The sequence below is a fragment of the Nicotiana tabacum genome, chromosome 4 (genome assembly GCF_000715075.1).
Source record: "Nicotiana tabacum cultivar K326 chromosome 4, ASM71507v2, whole genome shotgun sequence".
NCBI lineage: Eukaryota > Viridiplantae > Streptophyta > Magnoliopsida > Solanales > Solanaceae > Nicotiana > Nicotiana tabacum.
Window position 1 is genome coordinate 41,059,976 of NC_134083.1, and position 15,794 is coordinate 41,075,769.

Genomic DNA, 15,794 nt, shown 5'->3' on the forward strand with positions numbered 1-15,794 from the left:
AATTGAGAGCAAACAAAAAGAATATTATGCAAAGAGTAGAATCTGGAAGTGAGTCTTCATGTCAAAGTTAGTAACCTTCTATAAGACAATGTAGACGTTGAGATTCTTTTTTTCTTTTACAAATATAGAATTTGTTAGCTGATTTCATTCTTGAATTGGAATTACATATTATGTGAATGTGATTTACTGGTTTCGCAGAGTGTTGAGTCGTTAGTCAAACCTGTCCACAAATGATATTCCCCGTTATTGAAAAAAGAGCTAGTTATCATACAAAGAAAATACAAGTTAATCCATGTACGTATAAAATAGACGTCCAGTCAGTGCATAGAACTTAAACTCAGGAGAAGAAAACTAGCCATAAGGTTGCACACGCGACTAATAATCCAAGCTTAAATACAATAATAAATATTGTTGTAAGCAAATTTGAAGCTTCATTATTACATCAAATGAAGATAACCAAAATAAAGTACGTCACCTAATAAGAAATTGCCTCTGTCCGTGGTGCAACAAGCGTTACCACTCGTTCAAATCTTGTAGTTTAACTCTACTAAAAAACTAATCCCACTCTTTACATGTCACTGGAATCTTTAGGTTCAAAGTGGAATTTTTCAGAACTTGTTTATGAAAAGATTAGCTATTAAAAAAAACAAGTGGCAGAACATCATGATCAAACTTCATGTAATCAACCTATACATATAATTTGAGTCGAAAAAATACACAACTTAGCTCTAAAATTTTGCAGTGACCAAGTAGATCCACAAACAATGTGAAAAAGAAAAACTTAAATCCACAAAGAATTTTTCTTATTTCAAGAAGTGCCAATTAATCTACTATAAATTATTATAAAAAAACTGAAGTGAAGATTGAAGAATGAAAAGTTATGAACCTGTTGAAGAGTTGAAGATTGAAGAATGAAGGTAAAAAATGAGGAAACTAGCAGTCACACTTGAGAGTCGTCGGCGTCGAGGTCATAAAGTCGTCGTGACGTTGTCTCTATCGCACTCCCAGACGGCCAGACCATAGTCACAGATCTAATTAGGTTTCTCAGTTATCACAGCCGATCTGTTCAGTACTTCAGTATTCACTAGGGAAACCTAATTCTAATTACTAATTCTTATAGTGAAACTAGGGAAAAAGAGTAAGGAAGTTGGGCCTAGTCTTATTGGATTAGAGAGTAGAGATACAAACATTAAAATTTTGGGTTGGGCTAGGGCAGTGTAGGAAGCATATGAAATTCTTTAAAAATTCGGTATTTCGGTATACCGAAATTTCAAGATCTTAATATCGAGGACCGTACCGTTATACCGAAAATTTAATATCGAATTATACCGAAATATCGAAAAAACCAAAACCAAAATACTAAATTAATTCAGTCCAGCTCGAAATTTAATTTTTCGGATTTTATGCTCACCACTAGTATCTATCCCCTCACACCCTATGATTTCCTTCGTCATAGATGGATCGTCTTGCCAAACAAGAACATATCCTTCTACGTTTGACCTACAAGAGCGATCAATAAAAAGCAAAAAAAAAAGAAGGAGAAAGTCAACTTCAAACTAGTGCGTCCTAATCGTCAAAGACAGAAGTCGAACTAACTTGAGACGTTCGCCGCTGATGCTCAGTTAGCATGACAACTATGGGTTTATAAAGGTTATGAAAGAGAGCACTCTAAAAGTGTTTTTCGATGTGGGATTAGATGCTAAGAGAGGCGCTGGCAACACTCCTTTTCCTAGGCAGAGTAGAATCCTTTTCTTGTTATGATTTCAATTGGAATATAATTTGGCTCTCTATCTCCAATCTAATTGGTTACTGCTAGCAAAAGATTCGGCCTTCTATGTTTGCACGAGGCACTGTGCGTGAATATAGCTTTATACATATATACTTCCTTAAACAAGGAATGCAATATATTTGGCTAGATGGATTGTGATTTCTTGACCTAAAAGTCAGAATATGACTTTTATTGGCATTCTGCCAAACGCCACGTGAATCTTCTAGAAATAAACTAAGTGTTTGGATATTGGTCTATATGTATTGGAAGCTCATTTAAACATAATCTTATTATTTCAATTCTTTTGAAGTAATGCACGAATACATCTACAATGCACTTTAAATTATATATTAGTTCGTGCTACTTCAAGTCTAGTCTTCGAAGCTCGACATATTTATGCCCTGACAAGTCTTGAAGTATGGGAGATTTGTAGGCATATAGATTTTATTTAAATTAAATTCATAAAATAATTTGAACTATATTTTAAATTCAAGACATATTGGTCCAAATAAATATTATGGGCTAATATAATTGAATTAATTATATAAGTCCAATATATATGGATTAAATAAATAAGTCTTAATCCATTGGGCTAGCCCATTTAATTAGGCTAAAGTGATGAGCCCACTTCATTAAGCCCAAGATATCATCTTCCTAGAGGCCCAGTTTGGTGTCACGTGTCAAATGACGTGACACGCCAAGTCAAACGAAAGAGCCAATAGGATCGTACTACGTGTCAAAATGACAAGGCATGCCAAGTCGAATTAAAAGGCCAATGAAACCGCGCCACGTGTGCAAGTGACATATTCTGGCCAATCAAATGCGACCTTGTCACACTTCAATCTGATTGGTCAGAAAGAGTTTATTTTTATCATAGCTCTTCTCTTCCACAACTATAAATAGGGTTTTCATAACTCAGAAAAGAAACCAGAAGTTATAACAAGAAGCAAGAGGGAGCTCCTGGATCAAACGTTGCAAATTTCTCTAAAAGCTACAAGCATTCAAGTGTTTTAAGGATTAAAAAATCAAGACGAAGATTCAAGAAAAAGCTGCAAGCCCTTGGATTAAAAATATGTTAAGATCAAGATCAGGCCTCAAGCACTTGGATTAAAGTAAAATAAAATTCAAGATTAAGCTCGAAGGCTCTTTTATTTACTGTTGGAAAGAAGAATCAAAGGATTCATAGAGATTGTAACACTCAAAATATTTGAAATAAAATACTATGATTGTTGCAATATTTTTCGGTCTTGATTTTATTTTTTCCTGACGCGATTTATTGTCTACACAATTTTCTAAGTAACCATTATTTATTTCACTATCGATCTCAATCTCTCAAAATATAGTTCAGAATACTTCATTCAGAGCTTCATATTCATATTATGATAGAGATAGCGGTCAATTGCATATTTTTGAGCTAAAGTTCTAAATGAACCATCTAAAGCATAAAATAACTTGCATAAATACTATAAACCCAAATGCTGAAATTTGCAGTCTTACAAGCCAAAGTTACATGGCATCACTTCGCTTATACTAAGTGTGACATATATAATAGAACATTTTTCTATTTATTGCTCAAAGGAGCCACACATCAGTGTAAAGTTATGTTATTTTACAGAATATGCATCGAACTTACACAAATATTATAAATATCTTTCTTTGTTTTATTTTCTTTGATTTTATATTAATTAAAATGAAATACATATACAAGGTATGTACTTTTTTTTCTTTATTCACGTGCAGTATATATACGTGCATAATAAAGACTAATAGTTATGAAACAACAAAAATGATAAATTACATGAAATGCTTATATATAATATTGAAAGTTTAAGATTTCAAACATGAATAAGTTTATCTATTAACAAGTTTAACCAAAATGCAGTTAAACATTTTAATAGGCAACACAGAAGAAAAATCAGGAAAAGGAATAAAACAATTTTGTCCCCAATTATTGGTTATGCAAATGGCAAATGAGGAATTTCACTAGTCAACTCATGAGCAAAAGAAATTAAATCTATTGGGCCCTGGGAGATTCAAGTTTTCCACACGGTCCCAGCTTGACTTATAAAGTCTTGTTCTGCTTCTTATTACCTTAAATAAATACCAACCTTTCCTTTTATAGAACCCACTAAACAATATACATCCCACGACACAAGCACCACAGTACTCTCATCTCTCCTCCCTATTCCACCATAAAACTGGCGAAAACTGCCACCCAATGGCCTTCACTACCTCCAATACTCACCTATTATCTCTTATGTCTCTCTTCACTCTTATCCTTCTTGTTCAAGCAAGACTCAACCTTTACTCGCCAGATTATAATGCTCTTTTGCTTGTCCAAAAAGGTTTAGACATCCCTGGACAACGTAGTGCTATAGAGAACCAGGGGCGAAGCTATGTTGGCCCAACCCTTCGCCGAAAAATTATACTACGTATAAGGTAAAATATTAGTTGTTATTAGTTAAAAATAGACTTTGAATACCCTTGCATAACCCACCGACAAAGAGTGAACACCCTTATTGAATTTCCTGGTTTCGCCACCGTAGAGAACCCATGCAACTCTGTTGGAATATCATGTGAACGACGACTCACAAACAATTCATACGTGCTTAGAGTCACAGGGGTCGTTTTCAAGTCCTATGAACTGAGGGGAACTCTATCTCCTGCCATTGGCAAGATTTCTGAGCTCAAAGTGTTGTCCCTTCAAAACAACCACCTCTTTGATAGAATCCCAACTCAAATTGTTGACTGCCGGAAATTGAAAATCTTGAACCTTCAAAACAACCAGTTTTATGGCGAAGTCCCATCTGAATTATCATCTCTTGTTCGCCTTCGAATCCTTGACCTCTCTTCTAATGAGTTATCAGGGAACCTCAATTTCTTGAAATATTTTCCCAACCTTGAAAAAATGTCCCTTGCTGATAACATGTTCACTGGCAAAATACCTCAATCCTTGAAATCTTTCAGAAATCTCCGGTTCCTCAACATTTCAGGGAATAGTTTTCTTGAACGTCTGGTGCCTTTCATGAGTCAAATTGAGCACTTATCAGTAGACTTGAATCGAAAAGATTATGTTCCTAAGCATTACATTCTTGCTGAAAACTCAACAAGGTCAAGTCACAAATCTGCAATGGCACCACAATCCTATTCAGAAAATGCCCCAGCTCCAGGACCTAGTGCAATTGTAGTACCAGCGCACAAACATAACGAGACAAAAAAGAAGGAAAGCGTATGGATTCTTGGATTCCTAGCTGGATCTTTTGCAGGGGCCTTGTCTGCGATGGTCTTCTCCTTGCTCTTCAAGATGGTTATGATTTTCATCAAAGGGAGTAGGGATGATTCAGGTGTAACAATTTTCAGTCCATTGATTTGGAGAACGTAGACGGATTGGCATCACTGGATGTGGAGAAGTTTATAAAGGTGAGTTACCAGGAAGTAACGGAAAGATTATTGCTATACAGAAGATCGTAGAACCCCCGAAGGATGCTGCAGAACTCACTGAGAAAGATAGCAAGGCTTTGAATATTAAAATGCGCCAGATTAAATCAGAAATTAAGATTGTAGGTCAAATAAGACATAGGAATTTGCTTCCTCTGCTAGTAGTGTCACGACCCATTTTCTGAACAAGCCATGACCGGCACCCGATCACTAAACTTGACCGAGCGAACCATCTGTTCTTATCAAATATATTATAACTTCAAACTTTATATTCAACAAGCCAATACTTTAACCAAATACTTTTAATTAATTTAAATATCTAAAATAAACCAATTTCAAAACTTTATTCTTAGTAACCAATGAAATACTGCTAAGTTATTATCAAAAACATCCGAAACTCAACCCACCGACCGTGTCTATGAAGCCTCTATTGATAATTGACGCACTGCTCAGGACATGAGATTGCTTGGCTAGTTCTCCAAGTAAACAAAGAAATAACTAAATAAAGATGACTCGAAGGAATACTCCACGAACAAAAACGGAGCTCATCAATAGTACTGCAAGAGAGGGAAGTCCTAACCAGTAGCCTGCTCGCCTGCAAAACCAGTTCCTACGTTGTACCGCACACCAACGTAGGTTCCTAAAAGAGAACGTCAGTACCATCCATTATACTCAGTGAGTCTCAACTACAGGGGATGAAAGTTTAATAAAATATACTTTACGAGCAAAGATTCTAAATGAATGGAAAACATAAAGCTTCTAAGAACAATTTTAAAATAATTGCATAATTACAATTTATGAATATTCTAAAAGAAATTCTTTTCTTTTTCTTTCTTATAAAAAAAATACTTCACTTTATACTTCGGGAGTTCCAACTATCCTGACTTATTTCTGTCATAGTCACCGTGTGATCGGCACGGGTTCGATCCCAACCTGATCGAATAGGTCCAATCGACGAGGTGTCACCCGCTTCATAGTTCTCAACGCTCATATATCATACCTCAGCATGGCTAAGTAAATTCTCAGCAACGAGACCCTCGGTACATGTGCTCCCTACTTTGGAAGAAGTAGTTTCAGGAAGTCAACGCCTTGGTCAGGAACCCTCGGCCTTGACGATGACCCCTTCTTAGAATTGAGGATACCCCCAAAAATATTTTCTTTCTAAAACTTCTCTTGTTACCTTTCAAGTCTAAATCTTATTTGAAAAGTGATCTATCAATATTCATATCAATATTCTTGAGTGCATACATAGCATAAGCAAAAAATAGAATTACTCAATATATTTTTAAAAGTTCTAACTCTCAAAACTTTGATAAGTGATTCCCATAGTATGTTTTTTTAAAGTGAATATAAAGTCGAGGTATCATCTCTTTGCATATATAAAACTCCAACACTAGTCTTATAGTACTGCTTCATGGACATATAATGACATGGAGGGGATTTCTGAGTAGCAGAAGATAAGGATGGCAGTAGATATGTGTCACATCTCAAAGTGTTTGAAATAAAAGTTATTGGATAAGCTTATTGTTGTACGACTACTGTGTCTGTTATTGGTGTGAAATTTGTGCACCATTTAACGTGTAAGATCGTGTAATAAAGCATAAGAATATGAAAATAGATGCTTATACTTCTCGAGTAAAATACATAAGCTTTAACTAGAATATACTTGGTCAACATATACCCACTCGTTCCAATTAAGCACATGTTGACTCTTTAAAGTATTTTATCAAATACTTTGTGGGCATGTCTTTGTGAATAGAATCACTTTAGTAAAGGGTTATATCAACTCACCTCAAAACTCCTCGAGCCAATACATATACCCCAATCCAATTTATACTCGTCAAACAATTGATTCTACAACAACCAGTGCATTTTAATTAAATTTAACATTTCACACCTAAACATGGAATTTAATGTTGATACAGAGAAAGAAGGGAATTAACTATTCGATTCTTAGCTGTTACTACTGTAGGATAATTGACAATAGAAAATTTTATATATATAAGTTCAAGAATTAATAATTTGTAAAGAGCCGTAAAGTTTTCTACGTGTGTAAGCAGCAGTCTGCCTCTGCTTCCCTCTGTTTCGTTAGCCTTGTGTTTGCCTTTTTTTTTTTTTTTTTTTTTAACCGAATAAGGCTTTTAAAGCCTTTTGCCTTTTTTAAATGGAGTACGTTTCTTATAACAGCCACTTTATAAGAAACGTGACTTCGGGAGTTCCAACTATCCTGACTTATTTCTGTCATAGTCACCGTGTGATCGGCACGGGTTCGATCCCAACCTGATCGAATAGGTCCAATCGACGAGGTGTCACCCGCTTCATAGTTCTCAACGCTCATATATCATACCTCAGCATGGCTAAGTAAATTCTCAGCAACGAGACCCTCGGTACATGTGCTCCCTACTTTGGAAGAAGTAGTTTCAGGAAGTCAACGCCTTGGTCAGGAACCCTCGGCCTTGACGATGACCCCTTCTTAGAATTGAGGATACCCCCAAAAATATTTTCTTTCTAAAACTTCTCTTGTTACCTTTCAAGTCTAAATCTTATTTGAAAAGTGATCTATCAATATTCATATCAATATTCTTGAGTGCATACATAGCATAAGCAAAAAATAGAATTACTCAATGTATTTTTAAAAGTTCTAACTCTCAAAACTTTGATAAGTGATTCCCATAGTATGTTTTTTTAAAGTGAATATAAAGTCGAGGTATCATCTCTTTGCATATATAAAACTCCAACACTAGTCTTATAGTACTGCTTCATGGACATATAATGACATGGAGGGGATTTCTGAGTAGCAGAAGATAAGGATGGCAGTAGATATGTGTCACATCTCAAAGTGTTTGAAATAAAAGTTATTGGATAAGCTTATTGTTGTACGACTACTGTGTCTGTTATTGGTGTGAAATTTGTGCACCATTTAACGTGTAAGATCGTGTAATAAAGCATAAGAATATGAAAATAGATGCTTATACTTCTCGAGTAAAATACATAAGCTTTAACTAGAATATACTTGGTCAACATATACCCACTCGTTCCAATTAAGCACATGTTGACTCTTTAAAGTATTTTATCAAATACTTTGTGGGCATGTCTTTGTGAATAGAATCACTTTAGTAAAGGGTTATATCAACTCACCTCAAAACTCCTCGAGCCAATACATATACCCCAATCCAATTTATACTCGTCAAACAATTGATTCTACAACAACCAGTGCATTTTAATTAAATTCAACATTTCACACCTAAACATGGAATTTAATGTTGATACAGAGAAAGAAGGGAATTAACTATTCGATTCTTAGCTGTTACTACTGTAGGATAATTGACAATAGAAAATTTTATATATATAAGTTCAAGAATTAATAATTTGTAAAGAGCCGTAAAGTTTTCTACGTGTGTAAGCAGCAGTCTGCCTCTGCTTCCCTCTGTTTCGTTAGCCTTGTGTTTGCCTTTTTTTTTTTTTTTTTTTTTTTACCGAATAAGGCTTTTAAAGCCTTTTGCCTTTTTTAAATGGAGTACGTTTCTTATAACAGCCACTTTATGCCCCCCCCCCCTCCCCCCCCCTTTGTTTTATTGCTTTTCTCTTTTTGTTTTATTTTAACTTAACTAATAATTAATGATACCCATTTTTAATAATTAATAATATTAAAATTATTAATTTTTTCCTAATTATATATCCAATTATTTATAAATAGGGAAATAACTCAAAAGTCAATCACAAGGATTTAAATTCGTAATAGAAGTATAATTTTTATGCACTCAAGGCAATATTTAAAAATAAATAAATTCTATAATTAGCGTGTGTTGAAACTTTTATAGATTTGATGAGTGTTACAATCTTCCCTCCTTAAAAACATTCGTCTCGAATGTTGCTAGCACTACTCACTTGAACTTCTTAAGTTTTCTTAACACTACTCACTTTCCAAAGGGACTCAAAATTTTGGCTAACTCGGTAAAATTTTCAAAAATTTCGGCAGTCTTCCCTGTAAATTGGACTATCCAAAAACATATCCCTGTCACCAATACCACAACTACACCAACAACAACCAAATATTCCATAACAGGCCATTCATAGGCACCATACACCACTCATAAACTAATTGCTCACACTCAGGCAAGGAGGTACCACAATAACCAACCAAAATCTAAAGCACAACACTTCAGCAAAAGTAAATCACTTTAATGAATTAAATGTACTTTGGCATGGTACTAAATTATTTAATAACTAAATATGCTCTGACAGAAACTAAATTACTTCAACAACTAAGTATAATCTAGTAAGGACACAAACACTTGCTAACTTGTATTTAATAAATAAAATATAAATGTCAAGTCAAACATAGGTTCACATACCTTGTTTCTCAAATAAATAAGTGTACTTCTTCTTCATATCTTCCTCGACCTCCCACGTAGCCTCTTTTGAATTATGATTACTCCACAAAACTTTTATTGATGCTATATCTTTTGTTCTCAACTTTCTTACTTGCCTATCGAGGATGTCTATAGGTACCTCTTCATAAGTCAAGCCTTATTTAATTTCTATGGTATCAACACGTATTATATGCGACTCATCATGAATGTACTTTCTAAGCATAGACACATGAAAGACAGAATGAATAGAGGACAACTCAACGGCCAGCGCTAGCTCATAAGCCACGTTTCCTTTCTTTTCTATAATTTCATAAGGTCCGATAAATCTAGGACTAAGTTTCCCTTTCTTACCAAACCTCATAACTCCTTTCATTGGTGAAACTTTCAAAAATACCTTATCACCAACTATGAACTCTAAGTCACGATGCCTCTTGTCAGAATAAGACTTTTGACGACTCTGAGCTGCTTTCAGTCTTTCTCTGATTAGCTGAACTTTCTCTAAGGCCTCACAAACAAACTCTGAACCAATCAACGATACCTCTGCTGGTTCAAACCAATCCACTGGAGACCTACATCTTCGCCCATACAACGCTTCATAAGGAGCCATACCAATGCTGACCTGATAGCTATTATTATAAGCACATTTTATAATTGGCAAGTGATCATCCCAATTACCTCCAAAATCTATAACACATGCACGCAACATATCTTCGAGAGTCTGAATGGTACTTTTTGCCTGGCCATCGGTTTGTGGATGGAAAGCAGTGCTCAAATTGATCTTGGTACCTAATCTTTTCTGAAATGCCTGCCAAAAATGCGCCGTGAACTTAGGGCCTCTGTCAGATATGATTGAAACTGAAGTACCATGCAATCAGATTATTTCTTTGATGTACAACTACGCATACTGCTCTGCGGAATCTGTCGTCTTTATTGGTAGGAAATGCGCGGACTTTGTCAGTCGGTCTACAATAACCCAAATTGAATCATGCTTACGGTATGTGCGAGGTAGACCTACTACGAAATCCATATTAATCATCTCTCATTTCCACTGTGGTATCTCTATATCTTGAGCTCGGCCACCAGGCCTCTGATACTCGGCTTTGACTTGCTGGCAATTCATATATTTAGCCACATGATCTGCGACTTACTTCTTCATGCCTTTCTACCAATACAACTCTTTCAAGTCCAGATACATTTTAGTAGCACCTGGGCGGATAGAGTACCTCGAGCTGTGAGCTTCTTCCATTATGGCCTTTCTAAGACCATCTACATCAGGCACACATATCCGATCATTCAACTTCAAAACTCCGTCACTTCTTAAAGTGAAAGCATTGGTTTCTTTGTTTCTGACCCCTTCTTTTAACTTTACTAAGTACGGATCTTCGTCTTGTTTAGCCTTAACATGTTCAATAAGAGAGGATTGTGCTAAGGCATAAGTAGTTATACCTCCTTCATTGGTCTCATCCAATCTAATTTCATCATTTGCCAGTTTTTGAATTTCTCAACCCAAAGTTCGCCTTTGTACTTTAAGATGGGCCAGGACACCCATTGACTTTCTACTAAGTGCATCCGCTACCACATTAGCTTTGCCCGGGTGATAAAGGATATTGATGCCATAATCCTTTAATAGCTCGAGCCACCTTCTCTGTCTCAAATTTAATTCTTTCTGCTTGAAAATGCACTGGAGGCTTTTGTAATCTGTAAACACTTCAGAATGCTCGCCATAAAGGTAGTGTCACCATATCTTTAATGCAGACACTACTGCTGCAAGCTCCAAGTCATGTGTGGGGTAGTTATTCTCATGATTCTTTAATTGCCTACAAGCATAAGCAATAACTTTTTCATCTTGCATAAGAACGCAACCAAGACCAACTCTGGAGGCATCACAATACACAGTGAACCCACCCGAACCTGTCGGCAAGGTTAACATAGGTGCAGTGGTCAACCTCTTCTTTAACTCTTGAAAACTCTGCTCACAAGCGTCTGACCACTGGAACTTAACTGCTTTCTGAGTCAACTTAGTTAATGGAGCTGCAACTGAGGAAAATCCATCTACAAACCTTCTATAGTAGCCAGCTAATCCCAAGAAACTCCTGATTTCGGTGGCGTTGTCAGCCTTGGCTAGTTTTTGACTGCTTTTGTCTTTTGAGGGTCTACTTTTATGCCTTCGCTAGATACCACGTGGCCTAAGAATACCATTGACTGCAACCAAAACTCACATTTTGAAAACTTGGCATAAAGCTCATTCTCCTTCAACGTTTGCAAGGTTATCCTGAGGTAGTCTGCATGATCATCCTTTCTCTTAGAGTATACCAAACTATCGTCTATAAACACGATAGTAAAGGTATCAAGGAATGGATTGAAAACTTTGTTCATGAGGTCCATGAATGCAGTTGGAGCATTTGTCAACCCGAAGGACATTACTAGAAATTCATAGTGCCCGTAGCGAGTTCTAAAGGTTGTTTTAGATATATCCTCTTCTCTGATTCTCAACCGATGGTACCCCGACCTCATGTCTATCTTTGAAAAGTACTTTGCACCCTAAAGTTGATCAAATAAATCATCAATTCTTGGCAGTGGGTACTTGTTCTTAATGGTAACTTTATTCAACTGTCGATAGTTCACGCACATTCTGAGAGACCCATCCTTCTTCTTGACAAACAGGACCGGGGCACCCCAAGGTGAAACACTCGGCCTGATGAAGCCCTTGTCAAGGAAGTCTTTCAACTGTTCTCTCAACTCATTAAGTTCTGCTGGAGACATCCTATAAGGAGATATAGATATGGGCTGAGTGCCTGGCATGAGATCGATGTCAAAGTCTATGATTCTTTCAGGAGGAAGTCCGGGAAGGTCATCTGGGAAAACTTTTGGAAATTCTCTAACAACTGGCACAAACTCAAGAGCTGGTGGTTCTCATTCTGGATTAATAATGTGAGCCAAATAGGCGAGACACCCCTTACCGATCATTCGTTGTGCCTTAAGGTAAGAAATAAACTTACCTACAAGCGATGCTGAACTACCCTTCCACTCTAAGACTTCTTCATTTGGAAATTGGAACCTGACTATCCTGGCACGGCAATCTAACATGGCATAGAAGGAAGACAACCAATCCATACCCATGATCACATAGAAATCCACCATTTCTAACTTTATGAGATTGACCTCGGTGTTGCGACCTTGGACTGAAACTATACAACCTTTATAGACTCTTGTGGCTTCCACTAACTCGCCAACTGGGGTAGATACTAGGAATGTCTCACTAAGTTGTTCAGGTTCTACCCCGAGTATATTTGCAAAGTTTGGAGTCACGTACGAAAACGTTGAACCTGGATCAATTATGGCATAAGCATTATGTGAGCAGACTAGAAGTATACCTGTAATAACTTTTGCAGATGCCTCTGCACTCTGACGATCAAGTGTAGTAAACAAACGGGGTTGTCCCCCTCCCTGAGTAACTCGATTTGCACCTCTGCCTGCCCCATGCCTGGTCTGATTATGAGAACCACGAGCCTAAGGTGGTGTAACTGTAGTAGCTGAGGAACTAGAAGGATGAGTTGATCCCCCACTGAAATTACATCGCAACTTTGGGCAGTTGGCCTTTATATGACCAATGTCTCCGCAATGATAGAAACCATGAAACTCGAGCTTGCACTGACCTGAATGTTGCCGCTTACATGTTCCACAAAGACCTTGTTGTTGTGAATGTTGCTCAGCATGACTCTGGCTATGTGAGGATGATGTCCTAAAATTTTGATTCTGGCGAGGCTGGTTTCCATAACTTTGAGTACATCTGAAGGAAGTCCCACCACCTGACTGATGACTGGACTGAGCTAGTGCTAATGACTCCTTATTGGAGTAACCCCTTCCACCTCCGCTGGATATACTATTAAACCTGCTCGTTGTCCGTGCTTTCTTGTTATGCTCATTTTCTTCTGTCCTTTGTTGTCTGTCTTTTTCTAAGTACTTGGAAAAACCCACAACAGAGGAGAAAGTTGTTATTCCTACTGCTGCAGCTAATGTCGTATCCTTAATGTGGTAAGCCAAACCACCAACAAACCTGCGGATCTTTGCTTTTTCTATCTTAACCATGTGAGGAGCATGCTTAGTCAAACTTATGAATTCCATATAATACTCTTGCACACTTTTATTCCCTTGCTTGAGCTGCTCGAACTCTGTAGCCTTAACTTCCCTATCCTCTCCCGGGATAAAGTTAGCCATGAAGGCCTCTTCAAATTCTTCCCAAGTAGGCGGACCATCATCTTCATCCCTTTCCTTTTCTCACATCTCAAACCAAGCGCCAGCCACATCTCTAAGCTGGTAGGCAGCCAGCTCCACAGCTTCATCATCAAATGCCTTCATCGCTCAGAGGGATTTCTTGACACCCTCCATCCACAACATTGGATCTTCATCAACTATAGTACCACGAAATAATGGAGGACTCAGCTTCAAAAATTCATTCACTCTTGAGGACTCAGAATTGTTCTGTCTATTTGATTGAGGTAGAATCTCATCTTTTCTCTTGTTCTGGTTGGCCATGAAGGCTTTAAACATCTCCATAGCATTGTTGACAGCATTAAACATCTGACCCACCTCTGGAGATATAGCTGTCTGAGCCAGAGCTGCTGTTGGGGGCGGCACTGGATCCTGAGGTGTTGGATCATCATGCTCCACCCCTTCTTCAGGCTCAACCCGGGGTACTTGAATCCCTTTGTGGATTTACCCTTTCGTTTCTGAGTTGTAGCCTTCTTAGTTCTACCTTGAGCCACAATAGTAGCAATAATTTCTTGAGCATCATCCTTAGTGTCGGTGTCAGAGTTGCGAGTACGAGCCATTTCAACGAGTTTTGGAGAAACGAATACATTAGATAATTTCTTAGAGGTAGGCTCTACTACACGATCTAAAGTATGAAAAAAATGAGACTATTTCCTAAATGCTTGTAGTCTCCTGTTTATAAGTATGGCGCGCTTCATATCCATAAACAAGACTCTACTAACACTGCTTCATAAACCCCTAGAACTCCATAAACCTGACGCTCTGATACCAAGTTTGTCACGACCCATTTTCTGAAAAAGCCGTGACCGGCACCCGATCACTAAACTTGACCGAGCGAACCATCTGCGCTTATCAAATCTATTATAACTTCAAACTTTATATTCAACAAGGCAATACTTTAACCAAATACTTTTAATTAATTTAAATATCTAAAATAAACTAATTTTAAAATTTTATTCGTAGTAACCAATGAAATACTGCTAAGTTATTACCAAAAACACCTGAATCTCAACCCACCGATTGTGTTTATGAAGCCTCTATTGATAACTGACGCACTGCTCAGGACATGAGATTGTCTGGCTAGTTCTCCAAGTAAACAAAGAAATAACTAAATAAAGATGACTCGAAGGAATACTACACGAACAAAAGCGGAGCTCACCAATAGCACTGGAAGAGAGGGAAGTCCTAACCAGTAGCTTGCTCGCCTGCAAAATCAGTTCCTACATTATACCGCAGACCAACATAGGTTCCCAAAAGAGAATATCAGTGCCATCCATTGTACTCAGTGAGTCTCAACGATAGGGGACGAAACTTTAATAAAATATACATTACGAGAAAAGATTCTAAATGCAAGGAAAACATAAAGTTTCTAAGAACAATTCTAAAATAATTGCATAATTGCAGTTTATGAATATTCTAAAAGAAATTATTTTCTTTTTCTTTTTTATAAAAAAAAATACTTCACTTTATACTTCGGGAGTTCCAACTATCCTGACTTATTTCTGTCTTAGTCACCGTTTGATCGGCACGAGTTCGCTCCCAACCCGATCGAATAGGCCCAATCCACGATGTGCCACCCGTTTTATAGTTCTCAGCGCTCATGTATCATACCTCAGCATGGCTAAGTAAATTCTCCGCAACGAGACTCTCGGCACGTGTGTTCTCTACTGTGGCACAAGTAGTTTCAGGAAGTCTACGCCTTGGTCAGGAACCCTCGGCCTGGACGATGACCCCTTATCAGAATAGAGGATACTCCCAAAAATGTTTTCTTTCTAAAACTTCTCTTGTGACCTTTCAAGTCTAAATCTTGTTTGAAAAGTGATCTATCAATATTCATATCTATATTCTTGAGTGCATACATAGCATAAGCATGAAATAGAATTACTCAAAGTATTTTTAAAAGTTCTAACTCTCAAAACTTTGATAAGTGATTCCCATAGTAT

At 37.2% G+C, this 15,794-nt stretch overlaps 1 protein-coding gene and 1 pseudogene across 1 annotated transcript; one reads left to right on the forward strand and one right to left on the reverse strand.

The window, feature by feature from the left end:
* The first annotated feature begins 3,986 nt into the window (after positions 1-3,986).
* On the forward strand, positions 3,987-5,475 carry LOC107805232 (leucine-rich repeat receptor-like serine/threonine/tyrosine-protein kinase SOBIR1; annotated as a pseudogene).
* A 3,843-nt stretch (positions 5,476-9,318) lies between these two features.
* LOC142179883 (uncharacterized) lies at positions 9,319-11,964 on the reverse strand. The gene is made up of 5 exons (XM_075250770.1): positions 11,799-11,964; positions 11,640-11,700; positions 10,803-11,048; positions 9,974-10,154; positions 9,319-9,366 (listed from the first exon to the last, which is right to left on the reverse strand). The coding sequence occupies exons 1-5, from the start codon at positions 11,962-11,964 to the stop codon at positions 9,319-9,321; spliced, it is 702 nt and encodes a 233-aa protein (XP_075106871.1).
* Between the last annotated feature and the right edge of the window lie 3,830 nt (positions 11,965-15,794).